This window comes from Corythoichthys intestinalis, chromosome 14 (genome assembly GCF_030265065.1).
Source record: "Corythoichthys intestinalis isolate RoL2023-P3 chromosome 14, ASM3026506v1, whole genome shotgun sequence".
NCBI lineage: Eukaryota > Metazoa > Chordata > Actinopteri > Syngnathiformes > Syngnathidae > Corythoichthys > Corythoichthys intestinalis.
This window is the reverse complement of record NC_080408.1, coordinates 13,676,576-13,699,026: the sequence shown is the minus strand read 5'-3', so window position 1 is coordinate 13,699,026 and position 22,451 is coordinate 13,676,576. Positions and strand designations below refer to the sequence as shown.

Below are 22,451 nucleotides of genomic sequence, written 5' to 3'. Positions count from 1 at the left end.
TTATACCATGTCCACACCAAGCAGAGGTTTTTTTTTTTTTTTTTTTTTTTAAACCGAGGATCCTGCCCTAATACGTTGGGAAAAAATTATTGCGTCCACACCTGCACGTTTGTTAAAAAAAAAAAAAAATCCTTCCACAGCCAACCACTTTCATTCATTTTTAAGTACAATTATAACAATAAAATAATTATCCAGAATACCATTTTTCAATAAGAGGCAGAGAAATAATTTGTAAAAAAAAAAAAAAAAAAAAAAAAATGGAAGCAAAAAAGCTATTTTAAAACACTAATTCTCTCCAAATGCAAACATTGGTCTTATATGTGAAGTGAGGACAAAGTGTCGCAGTCAGTGACATTTCCAGTTAAATCTTTGATTATCAGTGTCTACATGATGGCGCCACAAACGCAGAATTTGCACTTCTTCACTTTCCCCGTCGTTCTTAAGAACCCTGGTTTAAATGTGTGTGCGCGCGTGTGGATAGTAGGCCAAATCATAGTAAAATGTGTTCTTTTTGCCAAATATCCTGATACGTGTGGAGATGGCCTTAAAGAGCAATTGAAACCAACTTTTACAGTTAAAATCAGGTGTGTGTCCCCAATCACTGATAAGTGGTTTAAAGCTGCCCTGCCCACTATCAGACAGTTGAAGCTGAAAAGCGGATGGATGCTGCAACAAGACAATGAACCAAAAGACAGAAGTAAATCAACTCAGAATGGCTTCAGAAGAACAAAATACACGTTCTGGAGTGGCCAAGACAAAGTCCAGATTTGAACCCAATTGAGATGCTGTGGCATCACCTAAAGACAGCGATTCATGCCAGACATCCCAGGAATCTGACTGAACTACAGCGGTTTTGTAGAGAAGAATGGGCCATTATTAGTCCTGATCGATGTGCCAGACTGATCTGCAGCTGCAGGAAGAGTCTGGTTGAAGTTATTGCTGCCAAAGTGGGGGGTCACAAAATATTTAATGTGATGGTTCACTTGCTTATTTTTCCCCCTTCTGTCATTGTTTGAATATTATCCTCATTGAAATATGAAAAACTGTAAATGTTTGGGTGGTTTTAGTTAAAGCAGACAGTTTTTTCATCTGTGCGATTTTGACACAGTTCAGATCACATTTGATGGTGTTTTATGCAGAAATGCAAGAAATTCCAAAATGTTAACATACTTTTTCATACCACTGTAACTTATGCACAGTGTTGGGAAAGTTGATTTTCTACATGATCTAGTTCAAATTGCAGTTGACTTTTTTTTTTTTTTCTCAATTTTTAACCTATGTTTAACCTTTTTAATCCTCTCTTTACTTTTAATAATTGAAAATAATTGCAGTTAAATATTTTTAAAGCTGTTTTTAGTTTTTGTTTAGTTTTGTTTTTTTTAATTTTTTTTTTAAGAAACAATTACGATTAACTCACTGCCTGCCATTAGCCGTGTTAGACATTTGATTAATTTAAACTAAGAGGACTGGCTGTGAATGCTGTTTCAGTGCAATTGACCGCCAAGACGTTCAAGCCATTGATCATTCACTGCCGTCCTCTCCCAGCCTTAATGTATTGCACATCTAGCACCATCAATGGCAGCCAATGAGTGCCTTATAAAGAGTTAAACCACTAAATATATTGTTTGTTTGTATTTGTAGCAACAGCAATACTCTGGACTTCTCCTTCGATCGCTCTGACGAACATCCCCTTGACGTCTTTGAGGACATATTTACCAACTTTGAAAAGAGGAAGTGAGTAAAATGATTGGTTCTAACTGTAATTATCTCAGTTCATTGACATTGTTGAAACCTTTTAAACTCTTAATGCTCACCAAAATGGCAACACATACATTGCGTAAATAAATTATCGGTTTTCTACAGGAAAACAAGAGCCGGTCGACAGAAGCAACTCATTCCAAAAGTAAAGCAATAGTCTTTTTTGTTGTTGTTGTTGTAAGTATTAATTTCTCACTTCTGGTGGACTTGAATCTTTTCATCCTTGTCCCATTAGAATCTCATGAATTTGCACACGCTCCAGCACGTTGTTGGTCTTGAGGTGCACGATCACACCCATGTATCTACGGGTGGACCTGCAACCATGACCATTTGCACACAGTTTGAGGTACTTCATCTATTCAACAAATCACACATGAAAATGTTTTGACACACCTCGCTCTCTTACAGGCGTCACTCAGCAAGCTTATGGACACTGTACAGAAAGCAGAACCTTCCTTTATTTTCTGTTTACGCTCCAATGTGAAAAAGGTACATTTTGTCTGTTCCGAGATGCGTTATGTGAATTTGCAAAGATTTTTTAAAACATCTTTCTTCAAATGTACGTACACTAAGCCTGATGTCCAACCTTGATATTCTTTTTTATAATTGTGTTTTATTGTTTTTCTAGAGAGAATTTTACTTTGATGATAAACTTGTGCGCCGGCAAATAAGCTACATAGACCTCCTCCGCATGGTTGAAGTGCAGAAGTCTGGCTATAATGCCAAATATACTTTCAAGGTGGGCTTTCATTGGTATTATTATATATCTGGTTTGTGGTGCATAAGACAGCTAACGCCCAAGTATCGGTTGCAGGAATTTGTTGAAAAATTCCGAATGTTGCTTCCAAACGAGGCCACAGAGTCCGCCGAACACATCACGGAAATGTTCATCAGGATGGGCTTGGCTCAGAACACCTATCAAATCGGAAAAACCAAGGTGATTTAAAGGGGAAGTTCAGAATTTTTGGTGTTAGGGTTAATTTTAGAGTTAGCGGAGGTTTAATTTGTCGGTGGAGTTGGTTTCAACAAATTCTGTACAGTTTTTGTTATTTGTTAGTTGCAGGGCTCCGGAGTGGCTAAGCTAGTGCTTGTCAATGGCGCTTGCTAACGTGCCAATAAAAAACAACACTGATGACCCAAGCTATCAAATGTTGGCTATGTTTTCTGGATAAAGTTATGAAAGCTCACCATTGCATGTCAATAATTACAGGATGAACTGCAACATTTGTAATTCAGCAGCTCTGTCGGGAACAAACATGCTGTCTAGGCAAGCAGGGTGGAGTGATATCACATCGTTTTTTGTTTTTCTTTTCACGGCTGATTTTTTATGTCGTAGCCAGCAACAAGTAACCACAGTTTATTATTGTTCTTCGTTCTTCATAGGGAATTTGTGGAAACTTTCCTTTGCCTATTTCTTCTCGTTTTGGATGCATGTGTATTTGAAACAATGATCTTCATTTTGAATTTACTCGACTATGTTAGATCTGTAAATATCCTTTATTATTGGCATGCTAGCAAGAACCATTGACTCGCGCTATCTTAACCACTCCGGAGCCGCGCAACTAACAAACTGCACAATTTGTTGAAACCAACTCCACCAACTAAGTAAACCCTCGCTAACTCGAAAATTAAGCATAATGTCAAAAATTCTAAGCTTTAATAAAGACTCAGGATGTCACCCGTCACTTCCTGTCCCTTGCTACTGTAGGTTTTCCTTAAAGAAAAGGAGAGGCAACTGCTGCAGGACAGACTAAACAAGGAAGTGATGCGTCACATCATCACACTGCAGCGCTGGTTCCGTTCGTGTCTGATGAGGATGCACTTCCTGCAGAAGAGAGATGCCTCGCTCATCATACAGGTAAGTTTTACTCATCAAATAAATAGAGGCGTGCGAAATGACCGATTCTTAGATTATTCGCGATTCGGCCGTGGAAGATTCGAGAACGATTCACAAACATCCAAATTCCGATAATTAAATTATACCAGGTAAAGCTGAACTAAAATACAGTCAACGAGGTCTTCGAGGCGCAATGAGGAACGGACCGAGAGTAAATATCATGTACAACTCAAGCCGCTAGATAAAAAAAAAAAAAAATACCTGACTGCGGCCGACAGCTGCTTCAAACAACACCCAGCTGCTAGTTGCTACAAACATACGGACACATAAGGTTATAATAGATACCACATATACGTAGAACTAGATGCAAAATGACAGACGACGGCGGCGTTAAAACATATAAAGAGAACTAGATACGAAATGACAGACTTGCTGTTTAGTAGTTGCTGCGTTGTAAACAGCCGCCATCTTAAAACAGTAGACTTCTCTGGAAGGCTCTGTTGTAGCGAACCTAAATAATGTTTTATCTAAAATACTCCTAAATTGGCAAAATCTTAACTTGAATCTATCTTTAAATGAAGAAACTGTTTTAAAACTTTGACATGTCGAAAGGAGACAGAAGGGAAATTATGGAGTAACGATAGCAATCTTAACAACTTTAACGGTTGATTCACATCATTAAATTAATTGAATGTAGTTTAAAGCTGCTGATACAGAATGGGGACTTGAGTATTTTATTTACTGTTTTTAACTGTTAACTTGATAATGAAATATTAGTTTGGTTAAGCCTGAGAGGATTTTTGAACAATTTTGGAAGTAATGTACAACGCATTTAAAGGGTGGGGGTTTCGGGGGTAAAATCAATAATCGATTTATGATCTAATCGACTTCACTTCAGCTGAAGTCATCAAGAAGCGATATTTCTGCAGTTATTGATGGCGTGACCGAGCACACTGATGTATCATTTCAGAGGAATTGGCGTGAGTTTCAAGAGAACCGGAGCAAAGCCGCTTCGGTCATCCAGTTGGCATGGCGGACTTCACTGAAGAGGTCGGGGCAAGAGTACAAACCAGGCAGAAAAGTGTATTCTAATGAAGGTCGATCCGCACGAAACAGGTAGGCTACCTTAACTCATAGGCTGCCATTGAGAGTCGAACCAGAAGTGCTCTGAAAATGAACTGCTGTTACATTGACCATACAGTAACTTTCAAATTTTTCATGTATGCTATAGATTTTTAACTTTAATAACCAAGAGTGGAAATTACCTTTTTGTGAATGACAGATGCTCAAAGTATTTCATGCAACAGACCACAGGTACTATAAACTGCTGGCCAAAAGTATTGGTACTGCTGCAATTCTATCAGATCATGCTCAATTTCTCCCAGAAAATGATTGCAACGACAAATGCTTTGGTAGTAATATCTTCATTTATTTTGCTTGCAATGAAAAAACACAAAAAAATGGAAAAAATAAATAAATAAATCATTGTCATTTTACACAAACTCCAAAAATGGGCCGGACAAAAGTATTGGCACCCTCAGCCTAATACTTGGTAGCACAACCTTTAGACAAAATAACTGCGAACAACAGCTTCCGGTATCCATCAATGAGTTTCCTACAATTCTCTGCTGGAATTTTAGACCATTCTTCTTTGGCCAACTGCTCAAGGTCTCTGAGATTTGAAGGGTACCTTCTCCAAACTGCCATTTCCAGATCTCTCCACGGGTGCTCTATGGGATTCAGGTCTGGACTCATTGCTGGCCACTTTAGAATTCTCCAGTGCTTTCTCTCAAACCATTTTCTAGTGCTTTTTAAAGTGTGTTTTGGGTCATTGTCCTGCTGGAAGACCCATAACCTCTGAGGGAGACCCAGCTTTCTCGCACTGGGCCCTACATTATGCTGCCAAATTTGTTGGTAGTCTCCAGACTCCATAATGCCATGCACACGGTCAAGCAGTCCAATGCCAGAGGTAGCAAAGCAACCCCAAAACATCAGGGAACCTCCGCCATGTTTGACTGTGGGGACCGTGTTCTTTTCTTTGAAGGCCTCGTTTTTCCCCCTTTAAAGTCTATGTTGATGCCTTTTCCCAAAAAGCTCTACTTTTTGTCTCATCTGACCAGAGAGCATTCTTCAGAAACGTTTATGGCTTCCTCAGGTAAGTAGAAGATAACTCCAGCCTGGCTTTTTTAATTATCTGGGTCAGAAGTGGAGTCTTCCTTGGTATCCTACCATAGAGTCCCTTTTCATTCAGACGCCGACGGATAGTACGGGTTGACACTGTTGTAGCCTCGGACTGCAGAACAGCTTGAACTTGTTTGGATGTTAGTCGAGGTTCTTTATGCACCATCCGCACAATCTTTCGTTGAAATCTCTGGTCAATTTTTCTTTTCTGTCCACATCTAGGGAGGTTAGCCACAATGCCATGGGCTTTTACACTTATTGATGACACTGCGCACCTTAGACATAGGAACATTCAGGTCTTTGGAGATGGACTAGTAGCTTTGAGATTGCCCATGCTTCCTCACAATTTTGCTTCTCAAGTCCTCGGACAGTTCTTTGGTCTCTTCTTTTCTCCATGCTCAATCTGGTACAGACAAGGGGACAGGGCAGAGTTTGAGTCAACTTAAATCCATTTTAACTGGCTGCAAGTGTGATTTAGTTATTGTCACCACCTGTTATATGCCACAGGTAGGTAACAGGTGCTGTTAATTACACAAATTAGAGAAGCATCACATGATTTTTCAAAGGGTGCCAATACTTTTGTCCAACCCTTTTTGGAGTTTTTTGTAAAATGATAATGATTTGATTTTTTTTGTCCCATTCCCTTTTGTGTATTTCTAATTGCAAGCAAAATAAATAAAGATATTACTACCAAAGCATTTGTAATTGCAATCGTTTTCTGGGAGAAATTGATCCTTTTCTGACAGAATTGCAGGGGTGCCACTACTTTTGGCCAGCAGTGCAAATAACCTTTTTGTGAAATTACAGTTGCACAGGTATTTAAGTAAAAAAATTACACATTTTATAGACCTCCGATAATGAAGAAAATTAATTGGTTTAAATGGGGGGAAAATGACACCGCTTACAAGCACGGTCAATGTGTAATGAATGAGCGTGTGTATTGTCTTGCAACATACGTACAGCACATAAATGCTGATACACTCAAAACGGCTAAATAGTAGCCGCGAAAATAGGCACACACTCTATATAGTTTTGTGTACTTGTTCAATCTATCACTGTCTTTCTCCTTTCTTTGTCTGAGACTCAGACGACCCACTTCATGGGTCCAAAAAGGCTTGTTTCTACAATAGCCGCGCATGTTACACTAGGTAGCCAATACGGGACAATCTGAAATACCAGCTTTTGAATGGGTAAAATAGTACTTGCGTTCAAAAATGTCTGTCAGTGGCTATTTCACCTACCTTTGGCAAATATTTGGTTCGATTGACGTTTTTCCAACAATACATGTTGAGAGGTCACTTCCTGGAAATTTTGAATTTTGTTTAGGCCAGACGTGTCCAAAGTCCGGCCCGGGGGCCAAATGCGGCCCGTGGTCAGATTTCATCCGGCCCCCAGCCTCTGTCATAAAATCAATAACGTCTGGCCTATACACAGACTTAATAAATTGGTCAGCAGTACTGCTACAAGCATATGAAGTAGCTTACACACTAAATGCTGCTCCTCATTTACCCACTAAAAGGGAGCAGCACTCTAAGCAACATTACCACAAGTGACCCTTTACTCCCAATTTTCTAAAATGGCGACAGTCAACAAAAAAAAGTTGACTGCAACGGCTGGCGCTTCAAGGATAGGTGGAAACTGGACTATTTCGTCACTGAAATACACAACGGCTGTGTCTGCCTTATTTACGAAGAGACAGTCGCTGTTTTTAAAGAGTTCAATATGAGGCAATATTACCAAACAAGGCATGTTGACATGTACTACAAGATTACAGGGTAGATACGTAGCGAGAAATTGAAGCAACTTGAAGCTAGTTTAGTTTCACAGCAACAGTATTTCGCAAGAGCCCGAGAGTCTAGTTGCAAAGTTTTTGAAATTATAAATTAAAAAAAAAAAAAAAAAAAAAAAGTAGTGCTGCAACGATTAATCGATTAACTCGAGTATTCGATTAGAAAAAAATATTCTAACTAAATTTTGTGGCTTCGTGTATTCCTTTAATTGAAGTGGCATTGTAATGGTTGATTTTAAAAGTGTTTACATTTAATTTTACTGACGAGGGTGGATACAATGCCCTCTGGTCTGCCTCTTTCCACATGGCTGAATCAAACTGCTCCCTGTTAAGACCAACATAAGCTAAGTTTTTGTTTGAGCAAATGTTTTTTTAATGCATTCTTAATTTAGTTTGTAGGTATATTTAGCCGTTTTTTGTGAGAATATGTGTCTGAACCACTTGTTAAGAGCATTGTTAAAAAAAAAAAAAAAAAAAAAACTTTAGCATTTAATAGCATTTAAGCTAACAGACTTTTTCTATCCAAGTTAGCCAATTGTTCTTTTGTTGTAGACAGATCCTCATTTTAAAAAAATTATATCGTTTGAGTCTCAGCTCAGGTGTTTTAATTTTTCATGTTCCTTATTCGATTACTTGATTATTCTAACAAACTAGTCCATCGATTAATCGACTACTAAAATATTCGATAGCTGCAGCCCTATGATAAAGCAAATGTGACACACGGAACGGCTTGCTAAAATTTGCTTAAATATATTGTTCTCCGTAAAGGACGTCAGCCAAGGTCGGCCCCCCACATTTTTACCACACCAGATCTGGCCCCCTTTGCAAAAAGTTTAGGTTTAGGCCCTAATATTACACATCAAGAGAATGAATTTATGTGTATTTTATTAAACAGGAGTTTCTCCACTGGTATTTTCATGGTAAAGGTGTTACCTTTCCATTTAACTAATCTGCTGCTATTGACCGCGATAGATATCCAATCCGGAATGTGTCAATTTTATGATGTGTTAGCATTAGAAACTGAAAATGGGTGCTTATCACACTGGACAGCTCATCAAGAAAAGGACTACGTCGACAACACAAAGTGGAGCTGAGCCCTAACAGAAGTCAGCAGGCCGACACCGTCAATGGCCAGTCCGCTGTCAGCAGGGAGAGGCGAGGGGGTCGTGGTTCCCCTCCGCCCTTAAACCGACCGCTATCCCTGCCTTTGGACTCCAGAGTGAGCGGCGACAAGGAGACCGGTGGCGCTGATTCACCAAAGAGCTCCTCTCTTCAGCGCTACAATGACACCGGCGACTTTAAAGAGAAGGCCGATAGGTGGCGGGAGAGATTAAGTGACGAGTCCAGTCCAGAAGTGAAGAGGCGGCAAGACAAACGCAAGGATGACTTCAAGTGAGTATTTCAATTCCAGTTTTTATGACATACAGAGTAGATGAGACACAGGACTGTTTTTTTTTTTCATCACATGTTCATAGGGGACCTTGCTTGACTGGAATTAGTTACACTGGAAGTCCCGTTTTTTGTTGTTGTTTTTTGGGGGGAGCTATAATGAAATACCAGAAAGGCGTCAAAAGACCTCGATACCAAATATAGTTGTGAAGAGGGGGTTTCACTCTGGATAGCTGCAATTAGCATCTTGAATGTTTGCACATCCAGACTTGTTAACTCCTGGGATAGTGTAAAAATTATGCGAGGGCCATGTGGCATGAAACTAAGACTAGCATTCAGAACTGTAGCTAAACCAGACTGTCTACATTTTAGAAAATTGAGTGTTAGAACATCTGGGACAAATCCCATCAGGCACCTTTACTTTGTCTTGACAAGTCCCAACATTCAGTTGTCAAGGTTCACAGATTATTATGTTGAAGCACAGAATGACCAAAGAACTTTCCACGGCAGCTCAAACAGCTCTTATGTCGCAGCAAACAGTTTCATTATACATTTCATACAGTAAAAAGGTTGTCCGCCTGATTACCTGCCTGAGCGGTCCATTGTCTGACAAAACCAAGGCAGCCCTGCCCTCCAAACACTCAAGATGCTAACTGGAGCAATTTAACCCTGTGGTTTTGCAAGTGTGAATGGGAATGACTAATGAGGACCTCAATGCTCACAAAATATATGCTGATAAGAGTCAGATGACCCTTCTGTAGTAACAGAAGTGATTTATATCAACTGATCCACCCTTGGTAGTTCTAGTGTTAATCAGTAGAAATCTAATCCATTTTAAGTAGAGGGGCGGCAGCAAATGAATTTACCGTATTTTTCGGACTATAAGTCGCAGTTTTTTTTTTTTTATATATATAGTTTAGCTGGAGGTACGACTTATACTCAGGAGCGACTTATGTGTGAAATTAGTAACACATTATGATATCATTTCACATGTTATTTTGGTGTTTTGGAGTGACACTGATGGTTTGTTAAACTTGTTAGCATGTTCTTTATGCTATATTTATCTGAATAACTCTTAAAAGCTATGGCCACGTTCGCGTTCTGCCTTTGGCAAGGTGTGTTCAATTGTATTATTGACTTTTTTATATTGAAATGCATGCTTTTAGTTTGTGGCGCTTTCACGCCCAAGTGGGGGCGTACTCGCACTTGTTTACGCGAAGAAGAGCGCTCACACGCCAGAAGAAGACGGACGGCTACGCAGCGTCTGAGCGAATGGGCGAGAGAGAAAGAGAAACACGGCTGCGAACCTACGTTCATTGTTTATGCTTGTAAAATATCAGGCAGCGCCTGTGTGTATCATCTTTTCTGTTGTTGTTGTTGTGCGTTTTCCACCGGCGATCGGACTCTTAGAGCCAGTTGTGTGGTTGTTTGAACGATGTGCTAATGCTAGCAAACGAATGCTAACCTTTTGTGTCATTGCTGTAATAGCAGCTAATTATCAATTATTTACGTTGAGGCGAACCTGTTTTGTATCGAGGACGAAATTGATTTGTATTATTTCTATTTTTAGTTTTACTCTTCAAATGATGGTGTCATAACGACGGCCAAAATTAAGTCAGCAAATTATACGGACGTCCAGCATCGTCATTTAGGAGTTTAGCTCGCTGTATAGCCAGGACCGAGCCGTAGCGTCCTGGTTAGGACGGTATATTCACATTTCCTACATGCATCATGTAACATACTGTTCACTTATTCAGCATGTTGTTCTCTATTGTTTTTTTATATTAAATTGCCTTTCGTGATGACATATCTGTTCTATGTGTTGGATTTTATCAAGTAAATTTCCCCCAAAAATGCGACTTATACTCCAGTGCGACTTATATATGTTTTTTTCTCCTTCGTTTGGTTTTTTTATTGCTGGTGCGACTTATACTCAGGTGCGACTTATAGTCCAAAAAATAGGGTAATTCTCTACCCTCCCTCCCAACTCAAACGGATTGGGCGTGTATGGCTGTCAGTGGCAGCCAATGCCAGGCAATGATTTAATGTTGGGGCATTTTTACGTCATTTCCTTTTCTTTTTGGGGTATTTACAGATCCCTTTGTGTTGTTTTGGGGACATTTGCAAGTCATTTCCTTTTGATTTTGACTTGCTGAAATGGATGTAATGCAAGAATGTCCCCAATTGAATAGGAAGTGGCTCAAAATGAACGGAATTAACCTGTAAATACCCTCAAATTATCAGGAAGTGCGCCATAAATGCCCACAAAAGACTGCTCTGGTTTCAGTGCCATTGATGGAGCTAGCAACCAATCCAGTCAAAATGAATTGGATGTCAAGCGCCGTCAATGGCAGCCAGTGAACAAATGTTGACCCTATTCTAGGGCTGCAGCAATCGATTATTTTAGTAGTCGATTAATCGATGAACTAGTTATTCGAATAATCGAGTAATCAGATAAGGAACATGAAAAATTAAAATACCTGAGCTGGGCCTCAAATGGTATATATACTGGACTGTCTCAGAAAATTAGAATACACAATATTCTAATTTTCTGAGACAGTCCTGTATATTGTTCTATGTAAAGGACGTCAGCCAAGGTCGGCCCCCCACATTTTTACCACGCCAAATCTGGTCCCCTTTGCAAAAAGTTTGGACACCCCTGCTTTAAATGGTGGATTAATGTACAGGACTGTCTCAGAAAATTAGAATATTGTGTATTCTAATTTCCTGAGACAGTCCAGTATATATTTTTTTTATGAGGCTCTATGTACAACAAAAGAACAATTGGCTAACTTACATAGCAAAAGTCCGCTAGCTTAAATGCTATAAAATTGATTGATTTTTATTTCGAGCAGTAATAACAAAAACGCAAACGTTTTTTTTTTTTTTTTTTTTTTTTTTACAATGTTCTTAACAAAGAGTTCAGATACATATTCCCACAAAAAAACGCTAAATATACCTATAAGCTAAATTACGAATGCATTGTAAAAAACATTAGCTCAAACAAAAAATTAGCTTATGTTGGTCTTAACAGGGAGCCGCTGGATTCAGCCATGTGAAATGAGGCAGACTAGCGAGCAGTGTATCCACCCAAATCAATAAAACTAATGCAAACATGTTCAAAATAAACCATTACAACGCCACTTTAATTAATACAACGACACTTTAATTAAACGAATACTGGAAGCAGCAAAATTGAATTCGAATATTTTTTTCTAATCAAATACTCGAGTTAATCGATTAATCGTTGCAGCACTACACTATTCTAATGGAAGATTTTGCTAGCAACCTGTTGGTTTCTTTTTTCTTTTTTTTTTTAAACGGTGACACCTTTTGAAAACGATATATCGATTCTTCGTGGGAGCATATCGATAACGTTTTATGTTAGAAAATATTGCAGTATTTCACCTTTTCGATATATTGTTGCACTCTCCCTAAAATCACAGTTCTGTTTCACCTCTGTCCCTGTCCCCAACAGGCACAAAGGGAAGTCCATGTCAGCGGATGAACTGTCCAAAATCAGCACGTCTGGCTCCGACAGCTCTCCGCCTGCAAGCGAGGTATTGTTGAAATTTTAGACCTTTTATTGTTCATTACTTAGGGTCCTTATCTATTAAACCACACGAGCTCCACAAGCTTTACAGTGCACATGCTTCATCACTCCCTCGTCAGGTCAGGGTGCGCTTGCGCAAAAATCGCAAGCGCAAGCGGCGGTTAGCCTACGCCCGCAGTGGCTTGATGATTAACTTTGCCGGCTCCAAGGAGAGCGAGTACTGGAGCTTTCCGCTCCCCCCCTTCAGCCCCCGTGCGAGCACCTTGAAGACTTCAGCCAGTAGTGTGGACGTCCGAGCCCTCAAATCTCAGGTCAAGGTACAGAGCAGATGGACCTGCTCTTCATCGTACGTTCGCATGTGCATGACTGCAAAAAAGAAATGGACGGCTACAATGTTGTGGGACTTGAGAGTGCCCTGTTGCTTATAGGGGGAAAAAGGAAATACTTCTGTTTTGACAGTGTATTTCTGATTTACTGAGATGAACCTCATTATCAAGTTTAAGTATCCAATTGCAGTTATTTCTAAACTGAGTGTAAATGACCATTACAATAACATGCAAAGTCAATGCTAGAGGACCAGAGCTGAGATTCAGCTGTGAGGTAGATGTAAAAAAAACTAGGGATGTCCCGATGGCGTATTTTTTGGGTCCGAGTCACATGACTTTGAGTATCTGCCGATCCGATACGGGGGAAAAAAAAGATCCAAACATGTTACAGTACTGTACTGTTCACAGTACTTGCTCTTCCGCTTTTTCGGGAGGGCTATGGAGTATAAAACGTATATATTTTTGTTTCTTGTGGCAATGCCATTGTATTTCTGGATTATTTTGTTACTTTTTAGCCCTTTAAAAAATATATACACTGGTACTTCTACATACGATCGCTTCGACACACGAACTTTTCGACATCCGACGTAAAATTTGACTCGCCATTTGTTTCTACATCCGACGACATGCTCGAAATACGACGACAATGGCAGCACCGCAGACGAATGCACGGCGGATTTTCTTGTGTGACAAATCAACACTGGTTTCAGAAAAGGTTGGTACAGGTGGTGAAACAAGGAAAAAGTTGACACTTACCTTCTAAATGAAGATGCAAATGACAGAAAAATATGAGCGTAGGGTGGGCATCCGTGAAATGGCTGAACAATACATCTCCACGGTCCTCCTCCGACCATCGTTCGCCAGTCTTTATAAGTTAAGCTGACAATTCTTATTGTGGTAACATCTCCAGAGAAATCGCCAACTTCGCCACGTTTTTATCATTTATTTCACAACTTATTCAAAACAAAAACACCTTCTGTCTGCCGCAATTGACAGTGTTCTCAAGAAAACATTCAAAGTGAAAGTGAAACTCAAGCTCACCGGTCTGTCTCTGGCACGTCAGCCCCGCGGTGCGTTCAGCGTCAGCAAAAAACGTCCGCCACATTAGAACCCGATTCGTTATATTAATACAGGAATTATTATTATTATTATTATCACGATTTTGATTTATAATTTATTTGTTTTGCTATGTGTAATTGCCATTTGTAATAGTACCAGCAGTATTTTTTAAGGATTTAGTGAAGGTTTTTGGGCTGTGGAACGAATTAATGGAATTATAATGTATTCCTATGGGAAAATCCTGCTCGACATACGACCATTTCGACTTACAAACAAGGTCCGGGAACGGATTAACTTCGTATGTAGAGGTACCACTGTATATATATATTAATGCTGTAACGATTAATTGATTAACTCAAGTAATTCAATTACAAAAAATCTTCAAAGCAAATTTTGCTGCTTCGAGTATTCGTTTAATTAGAGTGGCGTTGTAATGGTAAGTTTTGAAAGTATTTGCATTTAGTTTTACTGATTTGGGTGGATACACTGCCTTCTAGCGGCAACAGTGAATATTGCATAGCTCATTTAACATGGCTGAATCCAACTGCTCCCTGTTTAGACCAACGTACGTTATGTTTTTGTTTGAGCTGATGTTTTTTTTTAATGCATTCGTAATTTAGTTTATAGGTTTGTTTAGCCGTTTTTTGTGGGAATATGTGTTTGAACAATTTGAGAATATTGTTTTAAAAAATTTTGCATTTTATAGCATTTAAGCTAGCGAACTTTTGCTGTGTAAGTTAGCCAATTGTTCTTTTGTTGTACTTAGATCCTCATTATAATTTTTTTAAATACCATTTGAGGCTAAGATCGGGTATTTTGATTTATTTTTAAAATAAAGTGCACTTCTGCATAGTTTGAAGAAACACTCGGGAATTTTATTTTGAAAGTGCAATCTTAGCAAGCCTTTGTTTTACATTCCAAAAATGTATTCTGCAACGCATTAAACGTTTCCTAATCTGATTACTCGATTATTTGAACTAACTAGTTTATAGATTAATCGACTCCTAAAATAATTGATAGCTGCAGCTTTAATAAAAATACGTATATATAGTTTTTTAATTTATTAAAAACCTCATCCTTTTCACCCGATTTCGATCCTCTGAAAATGGCGCGATCGGTCCGATTTCCGATCACCTGATTGAATCGGCGACATCCCCCCCAAAAAAACAAAAAAATATGGCTGCAATACCAATTTGTAAAGGATTGTTGTTTTATAAATACTGTCAAGTTTACTTAGCCCCTAATCGTCAAAACGATGCCAAATGGCTTTCAAAACACACAGCTGACGTTTTTTTTTAACCATCTTACCTAATATTTTACAGAATATATGGTAATGAAAGCATCTTAACTATAAAATAATTCCAGACTGTTTCACTAGGAGCACAATGGCCCCCAAGTGGAAAAATTTGGAGTGTAATTAGAAAATCTAGTAGCGTCTAGTGCAATTCGACTTGAAAGTACAGTAAATATTTACGTTGCCACTCATCTTCACTCTGTTAGAGATTAATACTTTAAAAGCCAATTTGTGCATTATCCATAAAATTGAGTCAGAAACAGTATTTTTTATTTTTGTCTTTTTGAGCAAGACAGTTATCACAAACAAAAAGGTAATTTTTTTGTTGTTGTTTCTCGTGCATGCATGAGGAAGCCAAAAAAGGGCTGGTGGCCATAGCTCTTTTTGCAGTTTTGCATGACTATGCATTCAATGGTGAAGGTCTTTAAACGCCATGCAAGCGGTGAATATGGAGAATGGCAGGATTTGGGCTCGCTTACTAAGGAGTGGGAATCTCCAATTTATTTATTCTTTAATTTGTCTCCCACTATTGACACGCTTTCCTGCATTTTAGATCCCTGAAGAGCCAGATGGGTCCAGATACAGCCTTCCTGCCAGGAATTCCAATGAAAATTCTGAACCACAGAGATCTAACCAATCACATCTCACCACCCCAGAGAAGTACAACCCTAGTTTTTAAATTATAACATCACTTTTTTGTATGATTTTAAAATATTTTCCTGAATGCTGATATCATTTGCTGCAGAATCTGGTTTCTCAGTAGATTCTTGCGAAAACGAACACCTAAATTACCTGCCAACAATGATTCTTCCTCAGAAGATAAAGCTGGTAAGTGTTCACATGTGATGCTGTGTTCTTTTCTTTGCACGTATTGCACTTTGAGCTTTAAATGTGCTACTGAAGTGACTTTTCCACAAATTTTGCTTCGATGATGCTTCCATCTAGTGGTCACTGAACAGACTGGTTTAAAGCATACTTAGGTGTTTATTCATTTTTTAAAAATATCTTATTTAACACTACTATTAAATATTGATATTTTTAAACTTATGCTATGCTCTTAATACGTCTGCATGAACCATTGTGATGTACGTCGTTATCTGTTATGATCCAGGATTGATACATCAGCACCACCATCAGGGTTTGTTTAAGGTAACTTAAACACTTTACGTAATTTCCCTGTAGTGACCTTACCGACCTACAAGACTCAGCCGTATAAGATGCCCGTGCAGAACTCTGGGCAGATGGCTCGCAACCCCACCATCAAAATTAGCCGGGCAACGCGGGGCTTGCGTTGGAACGTCTCACTGGAGCGCGAGATCCAAGACTCCAAAGAGCTGCGTAACCTGGACGAGTTTCTCGGCAACCAAGTGAGGAGGGCAAATAAAATACACCTTTACAAATTTCAAGCAATTTAGTATGTTATGGGCATTTAGGATGTTTACACAGCTGCAGTCAGAACCATGCACTTATAGCTTACTCTTTTTTTTTTTTTTTTCGCACAAAAACTATTTTTATTATCGTATCAGCTCTGCTGGTATTATGTATTTTTCTCCATTTAGTCAGATAACTCCCATGCCTTAGGTACATTAACAACTTGAACAAAAAAATGCCTCCTCTGAAATAAACCACTATCCCTTCCCACCAACATAGACTGTTATGAACTGCAAATATTTCAAGAAAACACCGTCCAAAATATGGTATATTTTAACAATACGCAAAAATCTAAATAAAAAAAACAAATATATGTAATAAATATGCAAATAAAAGAATTGTGTTCCATATATATGACAACAGAAAAATACACAAAAATATTGGACTGGAGAAATTGGCAAAAATGTAGTTCAATAGTTAGAACAATAGTAGTTTTTTTCCACACAAAAAATCAAAAAGCTGAGGGACATAAGTATAAGTAAACTATAACAAAATAGTTACTTGAGAAATTACGGTAACTATAAGATAAAAAAAAAAAAAGACACCTTCACGAAAATAAGACAAGCATACAGAAAATCAGAAGAGAAATCCATAAAACGGTAAACTAAACGATGTACTTTACAAATGATTTTAGCAAATGATTTTTTTTCTCCATACGGCTCTTAACGTAATCCTGTAGAAGGCAGGTGATTAATACAATGAGGAAATGAAGTACTGTATTTGAACACCCTACGATTTTGCAAGTCTCCCACATAGAAATGATGGGCGAGTTTGAAATTTTCATGCTAGGTGCTTGTCCAGTGTGAGAGACTATCTAAAAACATCCAGAAATTACAGTATGATTTTTTTTAAACATTTTTTTTTTTATTATACTGCTACAAATAAGTATTTGAACACCTGAGAAAATCAATGTTAATATTTGGTACAGTAGCCTTTGATTACAATTACAGAGGTCAAACGTTTCCTGTAACTTTTCACCAGGTTTGCACAGACTGCAGCAGGGATTTTGCACCACTGCTCCACACAGATCTTCTCTAGATCAACCAGGTTTCTGGTTTGTCACTGAGAAAAAGTTTGAACTTCCTCCAAACATTTTCTACTGGGTTTAGGTCTGGAGACTGGTTAGGCCCCTCCAGAACTTTTACAAAGCCATTCCTTGGTTATTCTGGCTGTCTGCTTCAGGCCACTGTCATGTTGGAAGACCCAGTCACGGCCCATTTCCAATGCTCTAACTGTGGGAAGGAGGTTATTCCCAAAGATCTCACAATACATGGCCCTGGTCATCCTCTCCTTAATACAGTGCTGTCGTCTTGTCCCATATGCAGAAAAACAGCCCCAAGCATGAACGAAGCTACGACCCCCCTGCATCACAGTAGGGATGGTGTTGATTGGATGATACTTATCATTCTTGTTCCTCCAAACACTGAGTGGAATTAAGACCAAAAAGTTCCATTTTGATCTCATATACCCACATGACTTTCTCCCATGACTCCTCTGGATCATCCAAATGGCCATTGACAAACTTAAAATGGGCCTGGACATGTGTTGGATCAAGCAGGGGAACCTTCCGTGCCATGCAGGATTTTGAACCATGACGTCTTGGTGTATTACCAAGAGTAACCTTGGAAATGGTGGTCCCAGCTCCTTTCAGGTCATTGATCAGCTCCCCCTGTGTAGTTCTTGGCTGATTTCTCACCACTCTTAGGATCATTTAGACCCTATGGGGTAGATCTTGCGTGGAGCCCCAGTCCGAGTGAGATTGACAGTCATGTTTAGCTTCTTCTATTTTCTAATAATTGCTCCAACGGTGGATCTTCTAATAATTGCTCCAACGGTGGATCTTATATCACCAAGCTGCTTGGCAATTGCCCCGCAACCCTGTCCAGCCTTGTAGAGGTCTACATTTCTGTCCCCGGTGTCTTTGGACAGTTCTTTGGTCGTGACCATGTTAGGAATTGGAGTCTTTCTGATTGTATGGGGTGGACAGGTGTTTATATGCTGCTCACCGACTCAAACAGGTCATAAAGTCAGACTCAAAAAGTCCACCTCCACTCTATTTATTCGTTGGACTTTTTAAAGGCAACTAACAGGTCTTTGAGGCTCGCAATTCTAGCTAATGGGCCGATGTCCAAATAGTTATTTGCAGCAGTACAATACAAATAAATTGTTTTTAAAAAATCATACACTGTGATTTCTAGATTATTTTTTTCTTTGGATTGTCTCTCACAGTGAAGAAGCACCTAACATGAAAATTTCAAACCTGTCCATAATTTCTAAGTGGGAAAATCACAGGGTGTTCAAATACTTATTTTCTTCACTGAATATATGACTTTTATGAACCTTTTTTTTTTACCCTATTATTCCTCAGGTGAATGACTTACGTACACGGATCAAAGAACTGTCACCAACAGAGAGCATCTTCCTCACAGCCACCATGCAGTTCCGAGAGACCATTAAAGGCATGTTCTCTGTCCAGGTCAGTGCACAACATGTGCCTTCACTGCTTGTACGTATGTGAGACTATGAACCTTTACCTCCAATTTTGTTCTCTCTGCATGCTACAGAAGCCTCAGATCGGCTACAAAGATCTAATGAAAGGTTACCAACACAAAGTCAACTCACTGGCTGGCCCCAAGAATAAGAACGAGGTGTCGCTAGTAGTCAACTTGTTCCAATCGATGCTAGATGGCTTCATCAGAGGCGAGATCAAGAGGCTGGACACTGACCCCGTCAAGGTTACTATTATGTCTACATTACCATGTATTGTGCACATCCATATGTTATGACTATAACAGTAAAATACTCTGGCTCTTTCTTCAGGCTGCCAAGACAACAAAGAAACGAAGGAAAAAGGACAAATGTGTAAGCCTAATGTATAAATTCTTCTGGATAATTTTGCAGGAAGTGACACAAATATATGGATAAATGAGTAATTTGATGTTTTGACAGCCTGATGGTCCACTTGATCACCGTTTCAGCACCTACCAAGTCAACATCATGCAGTCATGTGACCTGTGTGGCTCCTACATCTGGGGAATGGAGAAAGCTTACATGTGCAGCTGTACGTTTATACGAGACTACAAAAATATTAAGAATACAAAGATAAAATAAAAGATATGAGGATATTACAGGTGCATTCTGAGACCAGACTGCCAATTAAGCAGCCAAATTCAGTTTGGCCCTGTCAACTTTGACCTCATTAACCCAAAATTTTATCACTTCTTCGGTTTCATATTACAAACATCTCGCAAATTGGATCATCCCTTTCTTCGTTCTTGAGTTATCTTGACACAAACATACAAATTCAGTTCGGCCCTTCGACCTCATTACCCCAAATTTTAATCCTCTCCCTCCTCATATTACAAACATATGCAGCAAGTTTGATAACTCAAGAATGAATAAAGGGATTATTGTCTTGAACATAAACATACACAGACATACAGAACCAAATACATAACCTCCGCCTTCCATTTGTTTTTACTGGCTGAGGTACTAAAGCAAACCTTATTATCACATTTTTTTAAATAGGAAATGCAGAAAGTAAATACAATACAATAAAGTGGAGTACACAGTAATGACCCAACTCAAAATTATTGGTTTAGTTTTATGTAATTTTAGTGTATAGGGGGTCATAGACTTGTAAATAAATGCTTAAATCGCGCAATTTCTATAGATATGTACGTAAAACAGTCTAGATTCTTGGTTAAAAGCAAAAATCGGTCAATTATCTTCATTTTACTTAAATATTTCAAGCAAGTTACTGTATTGTGTAATCCAACATGGCGGCCGTCACAAAACAAAGCTATTTACCGTAATTTCTGGACTATAAGGCGCACCTGACTATAAGCCGCCACCCACCAAATTTGACATGAAAACGGCATTTGTTCATAGATAAGCCGCACTGGACTATAAGCCGCAGTTGTCCTCATTGTATTATGGGAGATTTACACCAAAAGATATTAACTGGTAACACTTTATTTGACAAAGGCATTCTAAGACTGTCATGAAACCAAATGAACCACCATGAAGCTTTGAACCAATTGGCTGCAAAGTCTTATTGTTTCAAAAATCTTCATTTGGCCATCACTGCTCCCTTGGGGGGAGACAGTCAACCTCTGCTGCCACCTGCTGTCAACACTGTTGTCATCCAACATTCCTCCTAGGATGCATTGCAGCACTACAGATGTAAATAACAATCAAAATTCATGTTCTGTGCTAATTATTTCTTCAGTTACTGTTCCAGTTGTTTCATTAATTCCTAGCTATTGTATTTGGTAACATTTTCTTGGATAGTGGTGCCATAATACTGTCATAATTATTACATGACACTGTCATAAGCATTTTTGAATGCTTATAATAGATGTCTGTTAGTGTCATCCAGCAAATTATCTCACTTTTGAATGGACGTAAAAGATCTGAGCATATATGGAGTTGGTGACATAATATGCCACATGACACATATTGACATATGTCATAAGCATTCAGTCATACCCATTATAATGTCATAATTATGACGTTCTTTTGACAGTCTTATGATGCCGTTGTAAAATAAAGTGTTATCTATTAACCCAAATAAATCATCAAATAAGCCGCACTGGACCATAAGCCGCAGGATTCAAAATGAAGGAAAAAAGTAGCGGCTTATAGTCTGAAAATTAGGGTAAGTTGAAAATGCTTGTAAATAAATGCTTAAAACGTGGAATTTTTTGAGATATGAATGCAAAACACTCTAGACTCTTGGTTAAAAGCAAAAAACTGTGCCGTTATCATTCATTTTATGTAAATATTTCAAGCTAAAGTTAGGCTAATTTTTTTTTCATTGTATTCGCATTTCAAAATGCATGCATAGTGCGAAAAATATAATTACCTTGAATCCTCGACCAAATCACTCTTGAGACATTCATGCCTGCTTGTATGCAGTAAAACCTTCGTCCTATTTCCACCTAAATCCAGCGTAAGAACGCAGTGCATGTTTGAGTTTATCACAGTGAAAGCGAACTCAACGTTCTGCCTGGTTCGGCCCCCTACGGGAAGGCATGGTGCGATGTCTGTCTGAGCTGTCTTGCCAACTGATGGTGGAGTCTGAGTGCTTAACTTGCTTTTTTCCACTTAAGGCAATGAAACATGTTGAAAATTTTGTGTTTTAGCATGCAAGTTGATATGTCACAAAAAATGCCTGGACAAAATCATCACTGACTGCTCAACACGCTGTGCCCGACAGGTAAGACAGAGTACTGTAGAAAAGACTGCAAACTGAAAACTTTCGCACGCACATATAATAGGTGTCTTAATTCTTACGGCAGGACGACAGCGTTCCCGGCGGTCTTCACTTTGGGGTGCACGTGTGCGTACTGACTAGCAAAGCCAACCCTGTGCCTAAGGTGGTGGAGCTGCTGCTGATGTATGTGGAAATGAACGGCCTCTACACCGAAGGCATCTACCGCAAGTCAGGCTCCGCGTGCCGTGCCCGGGAACTCCATCAAATCATGGAGTTGGGTAAGACTCACAAGACAGAGCCATGGAAAACTGCATTTAACATTTTTTTTTTGCATTTAACTACTACTAACTAATTGTATTTAACGTTACAGACAAAATGTCTTACACTCATCCAGAGTCTTTGGTTTTGGCTTAAAATAGGGCTATCAAATTTATCGCGTTAACGGCGGTAATAACATTAAAATATTTAACGCAATTGACGCATGCGCTGCAGTACTCACTCCCGCATTGTCGCGTTCAATCTATAATGGCACTGTTTCACATATACATAGAGCTAAAAGGCAACGTAAAATGAGTAGAGAGAACTTTGGCAGCCTTTGAAGCCTTTTTTTAATTGG

General features: G+C 38.9%; 1 protein-coding gene across 8 annotated transcripts in view; it reads left to right on the top strand.

The window, feature by feature from the left end:
* myo9b (myosin IXb) overlaps window positions 1-22,451 on the top strand; it is a 67,091-nt gene that overhangs the window by 31,554 nt on the left and 13,086 nt on the right. For 7 of the 8 annotated variants that reach the window (XM_057856612.1, XM_057856613.1, XM_057856611.1 and 4 more), the window contains exons 16-35: window positions 1,642-1,734; window positions 1,864-1,903; window positions 1,994-2,104; window positions 2,167-2,247; window positions 2,387-2,497; window positions 2,573-2,695; window positions 3,467-3,616; window positions 4,566-4,711; window positions 8,616-8,957; window positions 12,433-12,514; window positions 12,627-12,818; window positions 15,740-15,846; window positions 15,932-16,014; window positions 16,369-16,553; window positions 18,986-19,093; window positions 19,182-19,352; window positions 19,438-19,479; window positions 19,567-19,678; window positions 21,765-21,838; window positions 21,921-22,113. In XM_057856612.1, the coding sequence (XP_057712595.1) occupies window positions 1,642-1,734; window positions 1,864-1,903; window positions 1,994-2,104; window positions 2,167-2,247; window positions 2,387-2,497; window positions 2,573-2,695; window positions 3,467-3,616; window positions 4,566-4,711; window positions 8,616-8,957; window positions 12,433-12,514; window positions 12,627-12,818; window positions 15,740-15,846; window positions 15,932-16,014; window positions 16,369-16,553; window positions 18,986-19,093; window positions 19,182-19,352; window positions 19,438-19,479; window positions 19,567-19,678; window positions 21,765-21,838; window positions 21,921-22,113 (2,546 nt within the window). The remainder of the gene's footprint in view (window positions 1-1,641; window positions 1,735-1,863; window positions 1,904-1,993; window positions 2,105-2,166; window positions 2,248-2,386; window positions 2,498-2,572; window positions 2,696-3,466; window positions 3,617-4,565; window positions 4,712-8,615; window positions 8,958-12,432; window positions 12,515-12,626; window positions 12,819-15,739; window positions 15,847-15,931; window positions 16,015-16,368; window positions 16,554-18,985; window positions 19,094-19,181; window positions 19,353-19,437; window positions 19,480-19,566; window positions 19,679-21,764; window positions 21,839-21,920; window positions 22,114-22,451) is intronic. The other variant, XM_057856615.1, reaches the window with a different exon arrangement.